The sequence below is a fragment of the Tenrec ecaudatus genome, chromosome 9 (assembly GCF_050624435.1).
Source record: "Tenrec ecaudatus isolate mTenEca1 chromosome 9, mTenEca1.hap1, whole genome shotgun sequence".
Taxonomy (NCBI): domain Eukaryota; kingdom Metazoa; phylum Chordata; class Mammalia; order Afrosoricida; family Tenrecidae; genus Tenrec; species Tenrec ecaudatus.
Genome location: NC_134538.1, coordinates 162,348,173 through 162,374,614, shown reverse-complemented (window position 1 = coordinate 162,374,614; position 26,442 = coordinate 162,348,173). Strand labels below are relative to the sequence as shown.

Sequence of the window (26,442 nt, the reverse complement as noted above, 5' to 3'; positions counted from 1 at the left end):
GAAGCCTGAGGAGCTGGTAGGAGCTCACTCTTTTAGGCCATCAGAAGGGCTGAGTGCATGAGCTGAACCAGGACACCACTTTTACTCCTGCTCCACACCCTACACTCCTTTGTCCCTAACTCAGCCGCTTAGCTTCAGGAGTGAGCAGACCACCAATAGCAACCTGCTCCTAAGTGTTCAGCAACCAGGGAGTGGCCTCAAGGTCTGCCTCTCTTCCTTGTAGCCGTAGCATGCAGTAATAAGCTGAGATTCTCCTTCCCTACTTGGCTGTGAGTTAAAGGCTTCCTGAAAACGGAACTGACAAATGAAGGGCGGAGAATGAAGAAGGGTGGCCTCTAGGGTCAGTTGACCTCTATGCAGGCTGGTTTTAGGTGGCAGTCAGAGTCAATCAGAAGAGGGACAGGTATGGGAACCAATCATCACCTGGCTACTCTTGGTGATTTGGTTAGATGGTGACTTGCTTGCTGGACTGATTATTAGTGAATTGCCCACTCACTCTTCTGTTTTTGAAGTCTTTTCTGATTTTCTCTTCTACAATTGTTTTTCACATGCCTTCTCCTCAATTCATCTCACCCGAGAGCCGTCTCTCAGCCATGCCTGGGAATCAGAATTCAGGGAGGACTTGAAAATACCCATGCTTGGGACCTAGGAGACCACCCACACCAACGTCTGTGGCCGTGCGACCCAGTCATGACACGGGCTGAGACCCTCTTTGGGGAGGAGGGTCCGTTATATACACAGGTTGAGAAGCGACACTGAAAGTGACACATTAGTCATGAGATGGAGATTTTCCATCTCCCTCTCCCCACTCTCCATGCCGTTCACATCTCAGGACACACACCTTCTTGTCTGGGCCCTAACACCTGTCAGGCATGGCTAACAAGACGGGACTTGTACCACACACCAACACTATCACAGATTCAATCCCCATGCCCGCCCTTAGACCAGCGGGGGCATAAACCTTTCACATGGGTCTCCAGGTTCATAACAGTAGCAAAATTACAGTGATGAAGGAGGAAGGAAAATAATTTTATGACTCGGGGCTCACCACAACATGAGGAACTGTATTAAAGGGTTGCGGCATTAGGAAGGTTGAGAACCACTGCCTTAGACAGTTTCCACCATTGGCTACAACTGTGGAAGCCACATCTCTCTGTCACTAGTACGTCTCACTGGGACCATACCCCGGCATCACCTGAGGACTTACTAATAGCTGCAGGAGTGAGCAGTGCCCAGGTGGCAAACCACACCCGGCACCCCCAGTACCGTAAAGGAGACGACACTAAGAGAAGCAAGCCCCCTTCTCTGCTTCCTTCCTTCCTTCTCCTCCCCTTCCCTCTTCCTTCTTTCCTGCCTCCCCGCCCTTTACTTGACCTCCCTCTCCCCAGTCTGTCCTTGTAACACCACCTGCTCCTCGGGCCTTTGGCTCAGAAAGCTCTTCAAACAACGCAGATGCACGGCATCCTTCCCTTGTTAGGTACCACACTCAGAAAGCTCTTCAAACAACGCAGATGCACGGCATCCTTCCCTTGTTAGGTACCACACTCAGAAAGCTCTTCAAACAACGCAGATAGCCCACATCCTTCCCTTGTTAGGTACCACACTTGCAAACAGCACACTGGTGGCAGAGAACTTTCACATTTCAGTGAAGTCATTTCATAATAAAAGGGGTTAATCATTTAAGTTTGTCTCTCCCAATACAATAGCGGAGTGACTATGGAGCAGTCACCAAGGTTTAAAACAAGTACTGCTGTGTGGGAAGTTGCTTTTCTTACCATGTGTCACCATCTACACCCTCTAAATCATTGTCCCCATGCTTTTGATGCACACATGTAAAAGGTTCACATTAAGAAAAAGCCATAAAGATTATTTGTCATCATTTTCCTCTATAGGAACCTGATTTATGCGGTCTGGTGTGCCTGCCAGGCCCAGATTGTAAAACTCTGCGAGTAACTTGGAACCTGTAGCCGAGATTTGACAACCAGGCCCTAGACTAAGCACTGGATAATCATTGCAAACAAGAGAATTGTTTCATTGGTCAACAATAACTTATCAATCAATCGATCTATGTCTCTATCTGCTGCATCATCTGCTTTCCATCATACCTGTCATCTATCCATCATGGATTGTCCCATCTGTTATCCACTTAGCTATCTCTCTACTGATTAATTGATTGATTGATTGATTTACCCATCTGGTGATAACTTCTCAGTGCCCTTAAACACATCATGATAACCTGCATGCACCTGCAGGAGGACCACTCAGAGCTCACGACCGTGGAACAGCCCCGGGGGGGCAAGTGCCGCTTGTGCCAGGGACTCACCCAGATAGTCCCGTCCTGGTGGTAGGGCTTCCAGTTCCTGCCCGTGTCACTGTAGAGGAGCCGGTACTGAGTCACCCAGTCAGAGCTGCTGTATCGCCCTTGCGTGGCGATGGCGCTCATCTGCTTCCGACTGCCAAAGTCCACCTGGAGCCACTGGTAGTGGTCGCTGTCCGACGGGGACCAGCCCCCAGCACCTGGAGGGCAGAGGCAGAGGGACAGTGTGAGCTCAGAACCAGGGGTCTTCGGGTGGGAGAGAGCCCTGTCCCAGGTCTGAATTGGCAGTGGCGGGGTGGGATTTTGTAGGTACATGAGAAGGTATCCTCTAGACATGCTCCTGGGACGCCAACTAATATTCTCCCATCTGGGCAACATGGATACTTTCACCTCTTTATGGTCTAATTATGTGCTCATTTCCTCATGAGTAAATGTCTTCATAATTCCTCAATTAGACCTGATTAGTATGACAAAGTCTAATTGGCTGAGGGTCGATCAATTTACCATGAGTCCTTCAGCTGAAACCATTAGGTTAAAAAAGAAAAAAAGCAGCAATCTGCTAATTCTTCTTCCTTCGTGGGAAGGTTTGCCTTTTTCACTATCAGTAAATAAGATAGAAAACCGCTCTCCTCTCTGCTCTGCGACCACACGCTGGGTGTTCATGGGCCCAGAGTGCTCAGGGCTGCAGACATGCACTCCCTCCCGAGGGTGCAGGAGACGGGACAGCAGCAGGGCTGCTGCCAGGGCTTGAGGGAGTACGAAGGGCGCCTTCAGAAACCCATTTTCAGAAACATGGTCTGAGCTGCGACAGGCAGTGAGGCTTCTCTTGATTGAATATAATAATTGATCGGCCAACAGTGAGGACAGAAAATAAAGATTTACTGGAAGAATGACCAGAACACAAACACTCTTAATTTGTGGCTATATTTTAAAGAGCCGTGGCTGCGTACAAATAAATAAAGTGCAGGAAAGCTGGCATAACGTATAGTCCTAAGAGCTCACATATCTTTTCTTATGGAGGAGTTTAGCTGCTAATGAAAGAACACGAGAAAAAATTAATAAATTACCCCAGAGACAGTATACGAAAATAAATGCGTCTCCTTTACGTAAGAAATTTAAAGGCTGATGATAAAAACAATCGAGTCTATGAAAACAATCATCGAGGAATGATTCCGTAAATCAGCACAGACATACCCTTCATTGAACCTTTTTCACGCGACTTGTTTCTGCTTCCAGCTAGGAAGGAAGGGCTTGCCCACCACCAGTGGATACAAATCTTGCAGAGATGGCCTCTAGAGACCAGACAAAGCGCTCCCAAGGACCCGATCCACTAGAGCTCCTGCGGGGGCCCCAGGTGTCTCGCCTGCTGCAGGTGGAGGCAGAGCTCAAGCAGAGCCCACACCTGCAGCTCCTCAGGAAGCTGGGAGGAGCTGGGCACCGTGCAGAGAGAGGTCCCAGATAGCGTCACACAGAGTCTTTGGAATCCAGGTTCTGAACAAATGCTAAGCTGTGTGATCGCAGACCAAGGGTCCACACAACCAGGGGAAGGGGGCACTGAGACAAACAATCGGGGGCTTCCCAAGGCTTGGAGGGTGTTGGCTTTATGTCTACCCAAAGAGAGACCTTGTTGGACAAGCCAGGCATTCAGTGGAGACCCAGGAAGGGCATGGAGTGGGAATGGAGGTCACCAAATCCTAAACTAAAGGCGACTCTGGAGACGGCTGAACAAAGCGCAGAAACACTCTTCAACCCCATGAAGCCGACCCCAAGTAAATGAACACCTCCCTGATCAGAAAAACAACAAACAAATCAAAGCACCCACGGGGAGGGTGTCAGCATTCTACACATACCCTCTACAATTTCTGGTACATTATATTTGTTCATTACTAGAGAGTTGAGAAACAGAAAGAGCATGCAGCATAGAGAGAGTGTAGCCTAATGGAGAGATTGTTTAAAGATAGCCTCACACCAGGCCTGACTCCTAGTGAGCCTGGGCCACACAGAAGGACGCCCTGCTTGGTCCTGCATGTTCCTTACAGGTATGGCTGTGCTTCAGCCCCGTGTCATAGCCACTGTGCCCGTCCGTGTTGGGAAGGATCTTCCTCTTTTCCTCTGACCTTTGACTGTATCATGCTTGGTGAACTTCTCTGAGGACTGGTCCCTCTTGAGCACATGTACAAAGTAAGTAAGGCAGATGGTATTTGACTATCCTTGTTTCTGAGAAGCATCGTGGAACGCTTCTTCAAAGCCAGGTGTGCTCGTGATGCTGAGTATTGTTCACCAGTGACGTCCTTCACACACATCCGTTCCTCTGAGGACTTCTTCATTCATTGTGCAGAGTCCACCCACACAGGGGGCACTTCTGCACGCAAACATGGCAGAGGGGAGAATGAGCAGACAGGGACTTTAGAAGAAAGATGATACATTAGTTCAATTCTGTCGCAGAGAACTTACATATATTGAAGAAGAAAATCTAGAAATCTTACTTGAAAAATGAAAATGATAGATGGAACAAAGCAGAGATTTCAGAACTGAAAAGTATATCTCAAATGGGAAATTGGCTGGATTGGCCTAACTGCAGTTAGACAGTGGAGAAGAAAGCATCAATGTCCCTGAATACAAGGTCATAAAACCATCAAGACTCAAGTTCAGAGGGGAAGGGCATTACATATGAACAGACCCCGGTAACCAATAGAAAGTGCCTTAGTGCTCATGCAAATTGAGGCCTGGAAGCAGAGAAATAGACCTTGGGGTAGAAAAACTGGGAAGGAAGAATGTCTGAGAACATAAACTCAGAATTCTGAAATGCACTTCAAACTTAGAGAGATGAACAAAAGTGAGTGCTTGTTGCCTAGTGCTGGTTGAGCTGGCTCTACCCCATAGCTCCCAAGGTGCAGCAGAAGAAAAAGCACTGCCCTGTGGGGCCCATCCTTGCCACTGTTCTGTGTGAGCCATTTGTTGAAGCAAATGTGTCTGTGCATCTAACTGAGCATCCTCCTTTTTTCGGTGGCCCTTTACCAAATATAAAGTCCTTCCACAATAGGCAGTCTCTAAGAAGCACTCTGGCTGTACTTCTTCTAAGATACACTTGCTTGTTCTTCTGGCAGTCCATGTATAGTGGATATTCTTTACCAACATCATAATTCAAAAGCATCGATTGATCTCTAGTGCTCCTTATTCGTTATTGCGTGCATATGAGGTGGTTGAACACATCAGGGATCGGGTCAGGTGCTCCTCAGTTATCAAACTTTAAGGAGGACTGGGACATTAGATGTGCCCACGAGACAGTGCATCCTTTAATTCCTTGATGGTTGTGAACATTAATTGTGAACCCAAGCACAATCGAGCCATTCACAGTTTCAAATGTTGCCTCATTTATCCTGATGTTGTCTGCCGGCCTTGCTGTGAGGGATTTTTCCCATCCCTTTATGTTGAGCTGCCATCCACACAGAAGATTCAGTGAAGAAGAACACTGAGTTCCCAAAATGTCTCAGAACATGAATGAACTTGGAGGACATAATGTTGAGTAAAATAAGTCAATTACATGTACCTCCATACATGTCTTCAGGCATATTAAATTATATGGACAAGTAAATTCAAGAAATATGTCCAACTAGGTAACTCTGTGGGCACAGTAGGCTAAGCACTGGATTTCTACCTGGAAGGTCGGAGGTTCAATCCACCCACCACTATATGGGAGCAAGGTGAATGAGGGGTCTGCTTCTGGAAACAGCCTTAGCAACCCCAGGAGAGGCTGTTCTATGTCTTGTAGAATTGCTCTCTGTCCTGTAGAGATGCTGTTGGTCCTGTATTATTGTTCCCTGTCCTGTAGACTTGTTCTCTGTCCTGTATGGTTGTTCTCTGTCCTGTAGAGTTCCTCTCTGTCCTGTGGGGTTGCTCTCTGTCCTGTAGGGTTGCTCTCTGTCCTGTAGAGTTGTTCTCTGTCCTGTAGGGTTGTTCTCTGTCCTGTAGGGTTGCTCTCTGTCCTATAGACTTGTTCTCTGTCCTGTAGGGTTGCTCTCTGTCCTGTAGTGTTGCTCTCTGTCCTGTATGGTTGTTCTCTGTCCTGTATGGTTGTTCTCTGTCCTGTAGAGTTCCTCTCTGTCCTGTAGAGTTCCTCTCTGTCCTGTAGAGTTCCTCTCTGTCCTGTAGAGTTCCTCTCTGTCCTGTATGGTTGTTCTCTGTCCTGTATGGTTGGTCTCTGTCCTGTAGAGTTCCTCTCTGTCCTGTATGGTTGCTCTCTGTCCTGTAGAGTTCCTCTCTGTCCTGTATGGTTGTTCTCTGTCCTGTATGGTTGGTCTCTGTCCTGTAGAGTTACTCTCTGTCCTGTATGGTTGTTCTCTGTCCTGTAGAGTTCCTCTCTGTCCTGTATGGTTGTTCTCTGTCCTGTATGGTTGTTCCCTGTCCTGTAGAGTTCCTCTCTGTCCTGTATGGTTGTTCTCTGTCCTGTATGGTTGTTCTCTGTCCTGTAGAGTTCCTCTCTGTCCTGTAGAGTTGTTCTCTGTCCTGTAGAGTTCCTCTCTGTCCTGTAGGGTTGCTCTCTGTCCTGTAGGGTTGCTCTCTGTCCTGTAGAGTTGTTCTCTGTCCTGTATGGTTGTTCTCTGTCCTGTAGAGTTGCTCTGTCCTGTAGAATGTTCTCTATCCAGTAGAGTTGCTCTCCATTGCTATTGAATCCACAGCAGTGGGTTTTAAGTGGTCAGCTGGGTTCGGGTGTGTGTGGGGTGGAGAGTGGAATTCACTCTCAGTATAGTAGATACTTGTCATTGTTGGTGATGAAAAGGAGGGCGACTCTTGCACAACCTGTGCAAAGTAAGTGATGTCATTAAAAATACACAACATGAGGGCCCTCTGCAAAATTCTAAGGCAACGTGATGGATTTTTCTCAAGGAACGCAGGTCATGTGAGGCCTTGTTATGAGGAAATGTTAAGAACATGGAAATCTACTTTGGGAAGAAAGCAGCCAAGATAGTTGTGCCAATTGTTTCCATCATGAAAATGCACATTCCTTTTGTCCAGAGGCACAAGAGCTGACTCATGAAAGGTTCATTGGAATTCTGTGCCCCACCCTACAGCCCTCTTTCGCCAAGAAATATTAAATGACGAAGCTGTTTTTTTCTGGGCAGAATACTCCATCATTTAATATTTCTTCTTTTAATGACAGTGTCTACAATTATTTTACCTACACTTATGTGCAGTGGATGGAAAGATCTTGGAGTGAATCAGACATAGTTTATACGTGACATTTTAGCTTTTTAACATTTTCAGGACCTGTTTTTCTTATGGGCACTCTTTACCTATTTATCTGGTCTCTGTAGATCCCTGCCACATTCTGGAGGAGTTATAGACAAATGTTGGCGATCAATCACACCTTGGCATTGGGAGATACCATCCATAGGCCTCCTGCATGTTGAGTAACGCCTCCAAACCTCAGAGCTGTTCTATGTCTCCTTCACATACCAGCCATTCACAAGAACTTGGCGATTTGGTCAATGCACTCAACAAGCAATGATTTCCGTGGAGGAATGCAGGAAGGTGTGCCCATCTGATATCTGATGTACTTTCAGAAACTGGCCTCCACGTTGACTTGCTCATCAACTCTCCAGGCTCCAAATCTTGAGGTCAACCCACATTTGCTGTGTGGTGATTTTCCAGTAGGACGGCACTTATGATTATTTTATTAATTAAAAAAATGAAAGAAGGTGTTGGATCTTTAAGAGAAGCAAAAACCCACAGCAGAGAGGAGAGAAGAAGAAAGAGCTGCTTCCTTTGCAGAAGAACCTGCAGCGAGAATGGGGAGTCACCTCTGCTACCGTGGTTGTGGGGGAGCTTGGAGTCTGCTGCAGATCACAGTGACCCCACAGGATAGGGGGCAGGGTGTCCCCCAACAGGAGCAGGCTGGCAGGCTTTGTTCTTCCTCAGAGCTGCTGGTGGACTCACACCGCTGACCTGCCAGCAAGCAGCAGAGGGCAAGGGTCAGGCTTTCATGAGAGCCACGTGAGCAAGATCGATAGGAAGTTTCTCTCGGCTTTGATCTGTCAAGCAGGGTAATTTGGAGAAGTTGATTACTTTGTTCATTTGGCTTGTGAAATGTGTAACTTCTATCGACCCAGGGATTAGGAACGATACCTCTTTCATCTCCAAACACTATAGAAAATGCCATCACACAGGACAAACATGCTCCCTGGTTTATCCTGTGGAGAGTGGAGGAAGGCAAAAGTGTCCCCAAATATGTATCTTGCAAGTTGATGGGAAGGGAGCTGGCAGAACATGAGACAGCTCTATAGTCCTAGGTTCTTGGGAAGACTGAATGAGAGACCATCAGACAGACTAGTAAATAGCTTCTGCACACACACACATACACACACACACACACACACACACACACACACACACACACACCCATCCCCTCCGCAGAGAGAGCAGTGCACTCGCAGTACCCAGGGCCACTGGAGCTGGTCCATCCTCAGGCTAAGAAAGAGTGTTGAAAGAAGGACAGTGGGGTTCGTGGAAACTCAACGCACAGTAGATCAGGGGGCACCTGCCATATCGCCCCCCCCCCCCACCCGCCAAGTTTCTGCAACAATCAAGTGATCAAGTGCAACTGGGAAAGTAAGACTTGGGCAGGCAGGAAGAAGAGGCAATGATCGCATCAGCAGAATGCCAGTCCTTCAAACCCAGGCCCAACTCACTGCCATTGAGTCGATTCTCACTCTCAGTGACCCTACGGGGCAGCGGAGAACCACCCCTCTTGGGTTCCTGAGAAGGTTACTCTCTATGGGGAGTAGAAAGCCTCGTCTTGAGTCCAGAGTGGCTCAGGGATTCAAACCTTTTACCTTGTAGTTATCAGCTGAACACATAACCACTATGCTACCAGGGTCTACAGAGAACTCACAGACCTTGGAGCAGGGTTAGGATCGTCCGGCCCACAGGGCATGAGGCCCAGGAACTCATCAATCCCAACCGATCACCCACCTCACCAAGGGGGAGCCACCGCCGCCACCATGCTGGTGCTGATAGGTTCGGACAACAGAACAAGCCCTGCCGGCCCTGTGCCAGCTTCACAGTCGTTCTCACATTTGAGCCCCTTGTTGCGGCTCCTGTGTCAGTCCATCTTGCTGAGTGCCTTCCTCTTTTCCGTTGCCCACCATTTGCCTGCAGTGAGTCATTCTGTGGTGGCTTGTGTGTCGCTGTGATGCGGGAAGCTGTGTCACAGGTATTTCAAATGCCAGCAGGTTGCCCAGAGTGAACAGGTGTCAGCGGAGCTTCCAGACTAAGGACAGACAATGGCGAAGGACTCATCCCCCTTCGGAGGAAGGGGCCCCTGACAACCTTATGCATCCCCATCACATTGGGGGCCAGATAATCAGTTGTTGGGCCAAATATGCCGGCTACAATTGCTTGATTGATAATTTTGCATGGCTCACCAATAATGGCATACATATCCAAATGATCTTTGACAGAAAAAAAAAATGTTCTCTGCCCCTGCTCTAGAGAATCAAAGCAGTCTCCTCTCAGCTGAGGATAATGTGGGGTTTGTCCTGCATAGAAGACAAAACACCGCGGAGGTGCAATACCTTAGCCTCAGCTCAGAGGGTCAAAAGGAATTGGTTCCAGCCGCCTGCTACAAAGAGAGGCAGACTGTGTTTATGTGGCAGCCTGAGTGACCAGGCAGACGCACGGACTCTCTGAGGGACATCTGCCCGCCTGCCATTGCCCGAGATCCCACAGCAATTCCCAAGTTTGACTGATCAGCTTTATTAGTATCCAGGGGAAGATTATTACCCAGATGCGGAAGTGCCATTGACTCTCCCTAAGTTGCCTGATTGAAGGGGTTGGACATCTATCTGCCTTTTGACTCTGAATAATTGCCCTGGTTTGGTTTGCCAACTGTTGATATTTAAACACACACACACACACACACAAAATAAGAACTTCATAAGCAATTTTTAACACACCTGAATATATATATTTGATTTACTTGTATGGAGAATGTACAAAAATATTCTTTATTTAGTATAGACTTTATGACTAGGGAGCCAGATATTCAATATCACCTTAATGTGCGTAGGTATGAAGCCATGGGGGTTACCAACAGGAAGGAAGAAACAGGCAGACGCCCTGAGCGGAGACCTGAGGCAAGCAATGTGGAGACCAGGGAAGCCAGGCTGAGCAGGTGGAGCTGCGGGGCCAGGAGAGTCACTGATCAGAAGAGGGACCTTCTGGTGTGTCTTCAAGGCAAGTCCAACTTGTGGGGATCCAACAGGGTCAAGCAGAACCATGCACAGGTATTCCTGGGCTGAAGGCTGTTAGGTCTCATCTCACACACACCTGAATGGCGGGATCCCACCCTCAACTGCCAATTGTTGCTGGAACAGAGATCTTTGAGCCACAACCAGCACCTGGAGACCAAGGAGCAGCCCTGGCTGCCAGGACCCACCCGTGGACAGCAGTCCATGTACTCAGCGCCACCTTCCACACAGTCCTGCCCACCAGGCCAATGTCCCTATAAAGACCAGCCTGTGACTGCCCACAGCAGATTCACTAGAAAAAGCCAACAGCTGGCCACAAGCCAGATGCCCATTCACAGATACAGGAGAAGCTCGCTGTGCAGCTGTGGGGAGGGGGACAGGGGGTGAAGGGGTGTGCGACTCAGCAAGAAGAGGGAAGGAGCTTCACCATGGGTAGATCCCAGTGCAAGTGTGTGGCAGCGGTCCGCCCTCTCATGCCCACCTGCCAGGCTCTGCCATGCCCACCAGTGCCACCCCTTTCCTCAAATGCAGGCCCCAGAGATGTGCTGTGAAGAGGAAACAAAAGCAGGAGGACCAGGCACCTTTCCTGTCCTGACGGGAGGATCCTGGAGTGATATCATTGGGTTCAGATGACAGGAGACAGACCCACCTGTCCCCATTTCTACAGTCTCCAAAAGGGAGTAAAACCTACCCCTCAGACTCATGCCATCGAGGCAATTCAGACTCACAGTGACCCTACTGGAGAGGGCAGAACGGTCCCCCGCGGGTCTGAGACTTTGACTCCCCATGGAAACAGAAAGCCCGTCTCCCTGTCTTCCTCCCCAGCAGTCGCGGCTGGTTTGACCTGCTCTCCTGACAGTTAGCAGCCCAGCGCTAACCACTGTGCCACCAGGGAGCCCCACAAAGCACAGCAGTCCCGAATGTGCCCTGGGCACCCTGGCTAAACTACCCCAGGGCAAGATGTCACCTCGTGAGAAGAGTGAGGTCAGTGCGAAAGGGCAGAGAAGCTCCAGCTTCCCCAAAGGGCCTGTCCCTGAGGACAAGGCCGGTGCCAGTCCTTCACATCTGTGGCCATCCGTCTACCTCCCAAAGGCGCTGGCAGCCAGGACCGCCCTGAAGCCACACTTCACGAGCGAGGGGACACGTGAATCCAGAAAGCACAGACCAGGAAGGGCTCCCGCCAGGCTCACAAGGTGCCCAGCACATCCGAATCCACAAGGACCAAGGACCGGGCTGGGGACTGAGGAGAGTGGCCAGGAGGGCTTCAGCGCGTGCAGGGATTTCCGTTGGGAAATAAGCTCGTGCTTAATAGGAAGCGGGACATTCCCTAGGGGAAAGCTACCTTGAGCTGAGCACTGCGCTTGGCAACATCCGGCTCGGTGTGAATTGTCCCCCTGTGGGCCCTGCGGTAACCATGTTGGGCGAGTTTCGTGATGGTTAATCATCGTGCCCAAGCACATTGATGAATGAGGCATCCAGCAACAACCACAGAGTGCCATGGGCCCCGGTCCGGTCGGCTACACTTCGAATATTCCCACTAGGGTGGCATGGAAGGCACGCAGTGGGATCTGTCCATTACAGGGAGCTGGCATAGCACGCATATTACGAAGCAGAATGGTCTTGAAGGGCTGGAAGCCAGGCCTTCTCTGGCACAATCTGCTTCTCATCAAAGCACCCAGAGTCCCCTTTGAAGCCAAGCATCACGAGCCGCAGGCTCACACGCCAGCATGCAGCGCTCAGGAAGAATCGTGCTGCCCAAATGGACTTCCTGCACATTGCTGGGCTGGATGGCAGCATGCAATGTTGCAGTGTCGTAGATCCTGTTCTGAGACTCACATGTTTGATGCATGGCTGCGTTTGGTCAGAGGATTTCATGTACATGTGCACAAAATGATCACACAGTGAGTAGACCCATGCCACCTCTATCCAGATCCATCCATCCTCCATTCCCAGGCTCCAGAAAGCTCTCCTGGGCTCGCACTAACAAGAGCCTTCTCTGGCCTCTCTAGCTGCAGGTCTGCTGCAGGCGGCAGTTGGCAGCTCCCTCCTTGGCCTGCTGCTGGGCAGGTGGGCCTGTGTAGGACGGAGAAATCAAGAGCATGCTGTGGCCAGCATCCCTGCGAGGCTGCTTCTGTGGGCCCGTGCCCAGACGTTGGGACTGCAGTTCCAACCAATTGGACGTTTACTTTCAAGTTTAGTCAAAATTACCAAACCCTCCCCGCTCTCTACTCCACTGTCCAGAATAGGTTAGGTGTTGGGCTTCTAGCCTCAAGGTCAGCAGTGAGCAACCACCTGCTAGCCCATGGGAGCAAGGTGAGGCCATCTATGGGAGCACAGAGAGGGCCAGGCTCAGAAACCCACCACACTCTTTCTACCCTGTCCTGTAGGGTTGCTATGAGTCAGCACTGACTCTGTGGAAGTGAGTTTGAGTGTTTTGATCTACATGACTATCAAATCTTGATAGTATTAGCTTGCTAAAAAACCCCAAAACTTTATCTTAGCCCTTCTGACTTATTATGCTTCTTAATTTGCATTTTCCTGCCAACTACCTTCATTTCATAGAGGCTAAGACTTACCATAAAGTTACTGTAATTGAACACAAGTGTCATAGATACAAGGATGAGCAACACACACATTCCAGGCATGTCTGTCCTCTGACTTTTAGACAAACCCTGCTTGTCTGCTACCGTCTTGTACATTTGTTCTCACTCGGAAACCCAGACACAACACCTCCAATGACCAAATTCACTGCTGCTGAGTCAATTCTGACTCATAACGGCTCTTTGGGGCAGCATAGAACTGTACCTGTGGGTTCCCAAGACGGTAAACTTTACAGGAGTAGAAAGTCTCATCTTTCTCCTGCAGAGTGGCTGGCGGTTTTGAACTGCTGACCTTAGGGTTAGCAGCCCAATATGTAACCACTATGCCACCAGGGCTCCCCCTTGCACTACGATATGGCTAAGTAAGAAAGATGCATATCCATTCCAAACTCACTTACACGTTCTTAAAGCCACACTTAGGAACGGACCTCATTTGTAACCAAGGGACTGCCTGTTCTGAGAAAAAAACAAAGCAAAACACCACTAATATAAACATGGCTGATGAGGGGTTCGACCCAGCAGAAAAGCTAATGAAGGTGGTGGCCCTCTCATAACCTGCCTAAGGCCAACTGGACATCCGCAGGGCAGCAGAAGACAAACACACTGGCTTCCGCTGTCCCCATGCCAGTTACTCGTGTGTGTCCATTCTAAGCGTGGAAGCAAACATCTTCGTGCGTTTAGCCAAGAGCGGAGGCTGGTATGCCCCACATCTGGGCTGACACAGTTTCTTACACAGGAGTGAACAAACACTGGTTCGAGAGAGGACAGCAGGCCAGACAGAGCATGTTCTACTACAATTAGCAAGCCTGATCTTTAAAGATGCATTGCGTTGGGAATGACATGGCAAAGCCGGGCTGGGACAAGAATTGCCCGAGGCATGTCTGTGTCCAACAAACACCTGGGGCTTCACCAAGTTCCCGGGGAATGAATGAAAAGACAGTGACATTGCCCAAGTTGTCCTGTGAGTCACTGATGAACAGCCAGACAAATGGATCCAAAAAGAAGCAGAAGACTTGAACAGACAGGCCCTGGAAATGGATTCTAAGCTCCAAAACATGAAGGATGGTTCAATCTCATGGGAACTAGCTAGGGAACTACCAAAAGTGATGGCGTCCAGTAATCAGGATGACGAAGTGCCCCTTCACATTCTCACCTTGAAGAGACTGAAATTGCTGACCCTGTGTGATACAGAGCTCCAGCTGGACGTGGCCTCTGTCGATGGCCATTTAAAGGGGAGCCCACGTGGCGCAGTGCTTTACACATTGGGCTGCTGAGGTTGGCAGTGAGAAACCCCCAGTTCCCTCTGGGGGGAAACTTGAGGCTGTTTGCTCCCATGAACACGTGCAGTCTCAGAACCCCTGAGACTTACAGGCATCTCCACCCTGTCCACTGGGGACCCTCTGAGGTGCAATGGACTTGATGTTGGGGAGCGTGGCTCTGTTGGTTTGAGGATGACCATGGTGAGGAAGAGGCACCAAAGTCTTCAATGCTGAAACGAGAACATCACACACTCCAAATCAACATGCTGTATGCACATGTATTTTGCACCTGTAACCTACACTGTTGAAATCAATATTTTGCTTAAATGATGTGGGGGGAAAAGCATTTCTTTCTGACTCAGCATGTGCATTTCTTTCTCTCTCTAAGGTGGTTGTTGTTGCCATGTGCCCTGCAGGTGGTTCATAGTGACCGCAAGTACAACCAGAAGAAGCAGGGCTCCTTCCTGTGCCAGGTTCCCACACTTGCCGCTCAGCTGCGACCACTGGGCCAGGCCACCTCGTAGAGGGGCGTCCTATTTTTCTCTGACTCTCCACTCCACCAGGCATGCGCTCCCATCTCCAGGGACTGGTTTCTACTGATTATGAGGTAAAACCTCATTGCCCTCATGTCTGTGGAATATTCTGGCTTTACTCCTTGTAAGACAGATTTGTCTGCTCTTCTGCAGTTCAGGTGGCTTTCAACATTCTTCACCAACACCATAAATCAAGTGCATCCGATCTTTTCTTGACTTTTTATTCATCGTCTCTCTATCAAATGCACACAGTGCTCTTGGTCCTCAATGTGACATCCTGTGCTTTTGAACTTTTGAGAAGTCTTGTGCAGTAGGTTTGGCCAATGCAACTTTGGCTTCCTGAGTGGTGTTTCTGCGAGTGATGAGAAACTTTCTGTAGGATAATCATTATGTGACAGATATTTTCCATCCATCTTTGACCAAGGGCTGAAACAGAACATTGGTCTTGTTTTAAGAAATGTGGAATAAGGATTTCACTGAGAAGGAAATAAAACTTTTCTATGGCGAGTACCTGTTCACACAAGGTCCCGCACACTAGGCACACAATTTCAGGGGAGCCCCCTTTCCAGACTGAGAGTATGAATTGCATCATTACGTTAAGTTCCTTGCAATTAGGCAAACTTTGGAGAAAATCCCTCTGCCTGAGGTGTGTCCTAATCTCATTTGAGAATCTATTTCCTGACTTTACAGTGTGAGAATTGATTCCCCATGTAATAAGTGTAGTCCCCCATGTTAAGAATGTATATTAAATATAACCAGGTGAGACCATTGACTTAAGGACACCAACTAATGTATTAAATGGCCAATATCTCCTTGGAAATATAGATTGTAGACAAGAATGAAGAAAAGCAAAGATGAAAAGAGGTCATTGGTGCAAAGTGCTAAATGGCCATGCTAAGTCCAGCTTCCCCTGCTCTGAGTCTAGTAGAACAAGACGGCACCCAGCCACCACTGTCAGCTGCTCGGCCTGCGATCACAATGGAAGGGTCGGGACAGGGTGAGGGAAGAATTTAGAAGTGAATTCTCATTCATAAAGACCAGCCTTACTGGTCCAGTAGAGATCATAGCCCTTGGACACCCTTCCAGCCTGAAAGTGAATCCATTCTGGGGATCATGTTCCTGCTGGACAACATACGGACCTTGAGGGTCAAGCAGAGGTCGGATGGGGTATGGACCTCCAGGTCCTTGGACTTTACCAGCAGAGGGAATTAAAAGGAAATGCAACCTGTGGTGCTGGATTTACTAGGAAGGACCATGATGTGGCTCCCGATTCTTATCCTTAAAATGAATGGCTACTCCACAAGTTTCATCTGAACTAACGGATTAATATCTGGCAGGGCCATCCTTTATACCATTGTAAACAAATATCTTACTGTAAATAACTTTTGTGGTGCTGCAAGATGTGAAGGCAATATACCAGCATGAAGCAGGGAACCAATAGAGAGGTCAGAGGGGCTGGCCCCAATCCCAACTACGTGGACAGCCCTCCCTCCCCCCAGAAGAATTCACTTCAGAGGCCAGCACTGAAGCTACAGCTCAGGAATAGGGTCATGTCTGATGAAAGCACACTGGAACCAATGAAGGGGAGGAAGGGAGAGTGGAACACATCCCAGCCCACCAAGCCCTGAGGACGATATTCCCACTCAGAGCAGCCAAGGCACAGAGAGGACCATATGGCCAACCCCACTATGAGACATGATGTCCCTCACTGACCCATGGCACTATGGGGGACAACCAACACTGGAGACATAGTACGGGAATTGCACCAGAGCTGACCCCACCACACTGATACAAAACACTAAGGGTGTGCGACAGAACAGCAAAGGGAACAGAGCAACAAAGTTCCCAGGGAATATCAAAAATAGACATTGGGGGCAGGGAATGGCACCCCATCAGACTTGACCCGAAAATACTCCTAAAAGTCAACAAACAAACCGTAGACTATTAATAGGCTTTACTATTTTTGGTTGTTGTTTTGTTTTCTTTTGTTGTTCTCTGTCTTTTTGTGTGTGCGCATATAGATAAGATAGGCAGGATAAACAGTCTGGAGGAGAAAACAATGGGGCGAGGGTTCCTGGGTGGGGCATGGGAGAGAGGGAGGCAGGGTAAACAAGGTGGCGTTAACAAGCCCAGGGACAAGAGAATAACAAGTGATCTAAAATCAATAGCGAAGAGGGTGTAGGAGTCCTGGTAGGGCTTGATCAAGGGCAATGTAACCGAGAGGAATTACTGAAACCCAAGTGAAGGCTGAACATGAGAGTGGGGCAAGAGGAAAGTAAAAGGAAATAGAGGAAAAAACTAGCAGGCAAAGGGCATTTATAGAGATCTAAATGCAGGCATGTGCATATGTAAACATATTTATATATCATGATGGGGAAATAGATCTATGTACATATGTTTATAGGTTTAGTATTAAGGTAGCAGATGGACATTGGGCCTCTACTCAAATACTTCAATGCAAGAACACTTTGTTCTATTAACCTGGCATTCCATTATGCTCACCTTCCTGACATGATCACGGAAGACAAAGTGGGTGCATAAGTAAATGTGGTGAAGAAAGCTGATGGTGTCTGGCTATCAAAAGATATAGCATCTGGGGTCTTAAAAGATTGAAGATAAACAAGTGGCCATCTAGCTGAGAAGCAACAAAAAATTACATGGAAGAAGCACACCAGCCTGTGTGATCACGAGGTGTCAATGGGATCAGGTATCAGGCATCAAAGAACAAAAAATCATATCATTGTGAATGAGGGTGTATGTGCAGTGGATACCCAAAGCCCATGTGTAGGCAACTGGACATCCCCTTACAGAAGGGTCCTGGAAAGGAGAGGAGTCAGTCAGTGTGCAGTATAGCACTGATGAAACATACAATTTTCCTCTAGTTCTTTAATTCTTCCTACCCACCACTATCATGACCCCAATTCTACCTTATAAATCCAGTCAGACCAGAGGATGTACGCTTATACAGATAAGAGCTGGAAACACAGGGAATGCAGGACAGATGAATCCCTCAGAACCAATAATGAGAGTAGCGATACCAGTAGGGGGAGGGGAAGGTGTGTGTGGGGGGGAAACTGATCACAGTGGGAACGGACAAAAGAAAAGTGGGTGAAGGGAGACATCAGACAGTGTAAGACATACAAAAATATTAATAATTTATAAATCATCAAGGGTTCATGAGGGAGGGCACGGGAGGGAGGGGGAATGAGGAACTGATATCAAGGGCTGAAGTAGAAAGAAAATGTTTTGAGAATGATGATGGCAACAAATGTACAAATGTGCTTGACAGAATGGATGGGTGGATGGATATGACAAGAGTTGTACGAGCCCCCAATAAAATGATTAAAAACTTTCATTATTAATGATCTTGGCCACTTCCCTTTTTACTACAGGTAAATCTCCTGGTTTATCCACTCAGTGCATACTTATAAGAACACACCCACATGCTAGCCAGTGAGGTTACCATAAAAAATCCATAAGCAATTTCTGACTATACTTGATTTTTTTTATATGCTTGAGGATCCAATTTATTTGCATAAAGGATGTAAGCAAATACTCTTTATTTAATCAAGGTTTTACTATGGGGAGAAGGAGATTTCCAATATGCTGAGCATGTGGGTGGAAATGAGATCTCATGTATGGAAAAGAACAAGGGGAATGAAAATCCCATAAACCTGCCCAGGTCATTGATGCTCCATGTTCTTGGTGCAAGGACAGCAAAGACTGTGAGAGCCAGAGCTCGCCAGCCTGCCTTGTTCTCGGAGGCCCCTCCACTGGTCTGCCTCCCAGAGGATGCCCCTTTCCCGTGTATTCAATGGAAATATTAGCGCTTCCCTTCTCATGGAGACATCTGTCTGCCTGACACAGGTGCTGTGTTTGCAGGTTTTACTATAACTCAGGGGAGAGACTGTGTCATCCTCCAGGGGACAATGGGAGTGCTCATGTCATTGTAAGATCCCTTCCTGTGGGACCCTCTAATGAACCCAAGGTCCAAGGGTTCAAGCATCAACCAAGGACAAGCTTCCACCCAGGAGTGTCTGAGACATTAAAAGTACTGGGGGCAAGAAGCCTTTCCTTGCTACCAAGGTCCCTCTGTCCCCTTCTAGTAAGGGATGGGGATTGGGGAAGTGACTCAGTGAAATAGAGATGACTTCTCAATTCTCCAGTCAAGGGGACATACACCGGCATTGCTGGAAGGTGTCATTGCTGCCAGATGTTTTCTTTCCTGATGAAAAAAATGAGTAACCATTCTCTCTATGCAGTCTCTGGTCTCTGGAGAAGACCATGTGGGAAAGTGGAGGTGCAGGAAGGAGGGGTGTACAGTGCACAGGTCAGAGAGGCCTCTGACTGCAGGTACGACCCCCCCTCCCCATGTGGAGATACCTGGAAGGCTGCCAGGAAATCCCTGCAGTCTTCTCCCAATGACTTGGAAACAACCTTTTACAGAGAAACTAATTTTACTTATTTTGGTAAGACACATTTTGCTCATCCAGGCACCTAGGATTCCATAAAGGAAGATAAGATACAAGGTGTGTTTCCCGATGTAGAAATTGCTTTACACACAGTCCAAGCATCAACGATCCCTGAAGGCACACCAGAGAGCTCTTTGTCATTCCTCCCGCTACTCAACAACCTGCAATGTCCACCCAGGATTCCCGAGAGACCTGACTCATTATCAGTCACCACAACTTGCTGAACATGTGTTCCCGTGCACACCCATGGAGACGTCCTAGTGAGATTATGCCATCCAGGGATCACAGAGACCTGTTTGTGTTAGACAGGGTTCTCTAGAGAAACAAGACCAGGACACTTATGATTAGATGATAGATAGATAGATACAACATAAGAAATAAGCTAATTAGTCTATAGAGCAGCTCAGTGCAACTCACTTCCATGAGACAGCTAATACACTGGCATTCCTTCAAATCTTGAGGGCCACCAGGTACAAGCCAAGGGAGCAGACAACTGAGTCCTCTGTCGCGTAATTCAGGCAATCCGTCCAAAGGCAGCAAACATCAAGGCAGGACACCAACAGTCAGCCAGATGACAAGCTCCGACAGTCCCTAGCTCAAGTGACGTATACACCAGTAGCATGGTGAAGCAGATCTTGAAGGAACCTCAAACTACAGCGACACAGTCCACAGGTGCCCCAAAGGTAGCGTAACTGGAAAGTTGAGGCAGAGAACCAGCTAAGGCAGCCACACACTGGTCCAATCATGAAAGAGCAAGAGGACAAGAAAGGAGAGGCTCACTGAGCCATTTATCTCTCTGCCCTTCAATTAATCCCAGCTGTGTTCATTGGCCAATAAACCTACCTATCGCATTGTTTAAACCCCTTTGTCTAGAGCAAAGCCCTGCATGTATGAATTGACGGTGTGGGAGCAACACTTTTTGCGGCTCCCAGAATGTACATTTCTATGTGTGGGTGATCAGATGGGGCAGTCCCAGAGAGGGTCAGTGTCCAAGGTGCTCACGTGTCTAAATCAAACCCTGTCCGTGTCATCTGCCTCAGAGAATGCTCAGCTCCTTATGTTTTGGAGCTAAAATGTTGCCCTAAAAGATATACTTGGAAGAACTGCAGGATGGAATAAAACAAATGATTTATATGCAACATTATCAATGATAGAAGATAGCTTCACAAAGTTTGTGAGAAAACGCAAAATGCCATTACTTATTCTTTTATCTATCCATCCGTCCGTCCATCTGTCCATCCATCCATCCATCCATCCATTCATCTATAATCTACCTATTTTTCTGTATCACCTGAGGTGACAGTCACAGGCTCCAGGCTTCTTGTCTCATACACATCCAAAATGGTCATGTATAATAACTTTTCATGTACTTATTCTGTTGAAAGCGTGGTGATGTTTGCAGCAAAAGTAAACATCCATGTACACATATCCCCTCTCAAATCTATCTACTGCTTATGTATGTATGTATGTATGTATCAATCTATCATCTACCCATCCGTCTATTAGTGGGTGTATTCCCCCCCCTCTCCCAGACCCCTTCAGCCTGCCTGTAAACCCAGGCTTTGTCTCACAGCTCACCATCATTGCAGGTCTGTGTATGGAACAGCATAGACCTCACACCCCCGTCCTTCTCCTCCTCCATCTCCGTTGCTTTTTACTGGATTTTCCCTCTTACTCAATGGCAGTGGGTTTGGTTTACTTCTTATGTTTGCCTTTTAATTCCATTTTCTCATGAAGCTTAAGCTCCCTCCAGGTATGCAAATAATCCGTACCAGAACACCAGGGTGTGCAGAGTGAAATGTAAAGTTGGTGTATTTAAATTCCCTGTAAACACTGATGTATGCAAGATTCAGAATTTCCAGTGGATTGAAAAATGATTGAAGGGCAATCTCTGATTGCACACATGTGCAATGATTCCCCCCACTGTGTCTACCACAAAGTACAGAGAAATGAGGTCAAGCCCAGTAAGTAACATGATCATTGGGGCAGACATGTCTCCTGGCATCAAGTGTAAAACCAATTTGTGCCTGTACTCCTTCTCAGACAGCATGATGTAACAATTGCAGGTTCCTAAAAATATGGGTTAGACTGTCTCTGCTTTCATTCTCTCTTCTTTGCTGAGCAAATGCCAGGGGGTTATTCTCAGGATCGATAGAGTTACATATAGTGAACTCCTGGACAAAGAGAAGACTTTTGCACCAAACAAGGAAATACTACATGGTTTAAAATCAGAGTTGTATCTTCTCATCATATTCATTCAATCTATATGCAGAGCAAATAGTCAGAGAAGCTGGATCATATGAAGAAGAATGTGACATCAGGACCGGAGGAAGGCTTATTAACAACCTGAGATAGACAGATGAGGCGACCTTGCTGGCTGAGAGTGAGGAGGACTTGAAGCCCTCTCTGATGAAAAGCAAGGATTACAGCCTGCAGTATGGATCGCAGTGCCATGTTAAGAAGACCAGAATCTTCACAACTGAACCAATTGGTAATATAATGGTAAATGGAGAAAAGATTTAACTTGTCAAGGATTTCATCTTGCTTGGATCCACAATCAATGTTCATGGAAGCAGCAGTCAAGAGATCCAGCAATGCATTGCATTAGGTAAATCTGATGCACAGAACCTCTTCAATGTGTTGAAAAGCACAGATGCTGCTTTGAGGACTAAGGTGTGCGTGACCCAAGCCATGATATTTTCAATTGTCCCATATGCACAAGGAAGTTGGATATTGAATAAGAAAGACCAAAGTACATTTGAATTGTCATGCTGGCAAAGAATATTGGAATTACCATGGGCTTTACAAATAAGGGGCATCTGTCTTGGAAGAAGTACAGCCAGAATGCTCCTTAAAGGCAAGAATTGTGAGAGTTTGTCTCATATTTTGGATGGAGAAAAAAGTCCCTAGATAAGGAGATCAAATGGTAAAATGGAGGGGTAGGGAAAAAGAAGGAGGCACCCAATGAGATGGACTGACACAATGGCTGCAACAATGGGCTGAAATGAAAAAAGAATTGTGAGGGTGGCCCAGGCCTGCACAGTTTGTTGTTTTGTGGTACCTAGGTTTGCTGTGAGGAACCACTGACTCAACAGCACCTTGTGATGGTCACATGCTTCCAGGTCGAATTCAAATGTCTCTTCTCTGCTCATGAGCTTTCTGATCTGCCTCCTAATTCCTAGCCCTCAACACCTACCTCCAAAGAATTCATGTCCATAGTTTTTAAATACGTTTACTGGGGGCTCTTACATCTCTTATCACAACCCATACATTCCTCCAATGTATCAAGCACATTTGCACATATTCTGCCATCATCATTTTCAAAGCATTCTCTTCCCACTTGAGCCCCTGATGTCATCTCCCCATTTCCCCCCTCCCTCATATGCCCGCCCTTCCTCACAAATCCCTGTTAAGTTATAGGTTAGTTTTTCCATATCTTACATCATCATTTGTTGCCCCTCACTTACTTTATTCGTCCCCCTGGGAGGGGTTCTAGTTCAATCCTTGTGATCCATTCCCCCTTTCTCCCTCCACCCTCCCTTAATCCTTCTGGTATCTTTACTCTAATTGTTGGCCCTGAGGGGTTTACCTATCCTGGATTCCCTGTGTTGAGGGCTCTTATCTGTAGCAGTGTACATGCTCTGGTCTAATCTGATTTTTAAGGTGGAATTGAGGTCATGATAGTGGGGTGAAGGAAGCACCAAAGAGCTAGAGGAAAGTTGTGCGTTTCATCGGTGCTATACTGCACCCTGACTGACTCATCCCTTTCCTGTGACCTCTCTGTGAGGGGATGTTCAGTTGTCTACAGATGGGTGTTGGTTCTCCACTCCAATCCTCCCCCTCCCCCGCAATTCAAATTGGGTATGGTTTTATTCTGGATCTTAGATGCCTGATACGTGATCCCATCAACACCTCCTGAGCACACAGACTGGTGTGCTTCTTCCATGTGGGTTTTGTTGCTTCTCAGCTAGATGGCTGCTTGTTTATCTTCAAGCTTTTAAGACCCCAGATGCTATTTTTTTGATAGCCAGCACCATCGGCTTTCTTCACCACATTTGCTTATGCACCCGCTTTGTCTTCAGTGATCGTCTTGGCAAGGTGAGCATCACAGAATGCCGGATTGTTACAACATGTTCTTGTGTTGAGGGAGTACTTGAGTCGAGGCCTAATGTCCATCTGCAACCTTAATTCTTAACATATAGATATGAGTACCTAGTTCTATTCTCCTCTCATTATATATATTATATATAAATATATATATAAATATATATATATATATGCCTGTATCAGTATTTAGGCCTCTAAAAATGTCCTTTGCCTCCTGGTTCTTTTCTTGATATCCTTTTTACTTTCCTCTTGCCCAACCATCATGTTCAGCCTTCATTCGGGTTTAGTAATTCCTTGCTGCTACATTGCCCTTGATTGAGCTCCACTAGGCATCCTATGATCTTCCTTCCATTGATTTTAGTTCACTTGTTGTTCCCTTGTCCTTGGGTTGGTTCCTCGCCACACCCCTTTCCTTTCTCCTGCTTCCCCTTCTCCTGTATCCCAGGAAACATTGGTCTCATTTTTTTCCTCTCTGAATTATTTATCCCGCCTATCTTATCTACAGAGACATGCAGATACATTAATAAGTGTAAAAACCAGGGAAAGCCAAATAAAACAACAAAGGAAGTCAAAACCAACGAAACAATAACAACAATAGCAGAAAACAGGAACAAAATAACAATAGCAAAAAGAAAGCCACTGGAAAAAAAAGAAAAGCCTGTAAATAGTTCCAGGTCTGTTTGTTGCCTTTACGAGTGTTTTCCAGTTGAGTCTGATGGGGTGCCACACTGTGTCTCCAGAGTCTATTTTTGGTATTCCTCAGGGGGTTTCATCACTCTGCTCCCCTTGCTGCTCTGCTGCATACCCTCAGTGCCTTACCCCAGTGTGATGGGGCTAGACCTTGCACTATTCCCACACTATGTCTCTAGTGCTGTTCCCCACAGCACAAGGGTTGAGTGAGGGATGCCATGTCCCGGTGGTGGGGCTGGCCCTATGGTCCTCCCCGTGCGTTGTCTGTTCTGAGCAGGAACATCATCCTTGGGACTTGATGGGCCAGAATGTGCTCCCCTCCCTCTCCATCCCTTTGTGTTTCTCCCATGTGCTGTAATCTGATGCGCCCCTCTCCCCAAGCCATAGCCCCACTGCTGTCCTCTGAAATTCACTCTTCTGAGTCATGCCCATAATTTTATCCCCTATCATACCCCTTCAGCTATGACTCCTTCATCCCAAGTCACACCACCTAGCACCTACCCCAGAACTCATCCCCCAGGATTCATAACCCCAAGTCTGACTCCACAACTTCAACTCATAGCTCGTCCCTCACAACTCATATCCCACAACCCCATGCCTCATAACTTCTTCCCCTTTACTCTACTCAGGACTCATCCTCCCAACTCTCCCTCGGAGTTCCACAGCCCTGTGATGGTACAGGAGGTGAGACCCCATTTCCATATGATCAGTTTTGACCCTAAAGTCCATTCCTGAGTGGGAGTAGGAGACTCCATTCCCAGAACTACCCTGGAGCCCACTGGCCCTTGAACATGTATGGAAAGAATTACTCTTCTCCAGGGCTGCTTGGGAGCCCAGGGGCCTGTGAGCTTGGGGGAAGAATCTGTTCCCATGGCACCTTGGTGCCCAGGGCCCCTGAGTATAAGTGGCTCCCACAGGCTCTCTCCGTAGCTGTCAGCTGCAACCTCAGGATCTGATTCCGGAAAGAGGGAGTGTGCTGGCATTCAGACACTTGGCAACAGCAAACTACTTCGCCAAAAATGATGTGGGTGTATTTTGATATAAATAGGAAATATTTATAGTTGCCCCATGCCCAGGCTCAGAAAGCAGAAGGAACAGGGAGGAGGCAGATATATATAACAGAAGGGCCTTGTAAACACAGGCTTCTATAAATGCTTTATTCATATGCGGAAAGCCATCCGCTCTCCTTGAACAGAGCTTCATTAGTCAGTTTCACCCAGGACAGGCGTGCACGGCGCTCACCAACAGTGAGTGTGACAAGATGACAATGCAGAGAATCACGCTGATGTGCTACCCAACCAAACCAACCGGGCCAGCCTGCTGTGTGAACCTGGCCAGGCCCGCTGTATCCCCTTTCTCCACCTGGCATCTTGATCTCTGTGAGCACCACAGGGCTACTTTGGGCTCTTGAAAATAAAATGATCTGGAGCCTGAGACTGAGGCAGTGTTATAGCCAAAGGGCCATGGGGTCGGAAGGCAGAAAAATCGTTCCCAAGACCAGGGACAAATGCAAGTTCACATGTTCTTATCCACAGGTAAGCCTTGCCATCTTGAAGCAGTCATGATAAACACAACTAAAAGAAAAATTAAGACAGAAAGACCCTGAATGAGTAATTTTGTCTTAAGAAGGAACTGCTGGTGCCATGGTGAGTCTGGCACTGGTTTGGTTTGCTCTCCCCAGCTTGCTCACCAAATGTGTAGACAGGACGCCTAATAACTGGAGAGGGGGGAAGGGAGAGGGCCTGGCGTGAGACTGGGTGTCTTTTCAGGCAAATTAGACAATGTGAGCAAAGCTCCCTGAATGCTTCCCATTTCCTCCTTCATTTTTATTTACTGACATGCCATGAAAGAGCAAGAGATGAAGGTACTAGAGGGCTAACTAGACCGTGTTGATGAATTCCTGGAGAACCTTGTCTCCAGCTCTGGGAAAACCCCTAAACGTACAGAACACACTTGCTGCAGGACACGGAATGTTCCTGTGTTAGGCTGTAATGAGCACCCGGCTTGGATGCTCCCACTGGTCCATCTCTACGAAAACAGATGCCTGAGACTCTCCAACTGAGTTACTCACCCCAGGACTTCCCACACAGCATCGCCCCGCCCCATTCAGAACATGCTCTGTGACTATTAGGCTTTGGGTCACCTAGCCACACCTGGCTGAAGGTAGGGGTGGAGTTCAACCTATCAATCAGACAACAGCCTGCTGACTCCTACC

The 26,442-nt window shown here is 47.6% G+C and overlaps 1 protein-coding gene across 1 annotated transcript in view; it reads right to left on the bottom strand.

The window, feature by feature from the left end:
* The window catches only part of CNTNAP2 (contactin associated protein 2), a 973,876-nt gene that overhangs the window by 836,685 nt on the left and 110,749 nt on the right, over nt 1–26,442 (bottom strand). Inside the window, exon 3 of the mRNA XM_075557443.1 lies at nt 2,324–2,517. Within this exon, the coding sequence (XP_075413558.1) occupies nt 2,324–2,517 (194 nt within the window). The remainder of the gene's footprint in view (nt 1–2,323; nt 2,518–26,442) is intronic.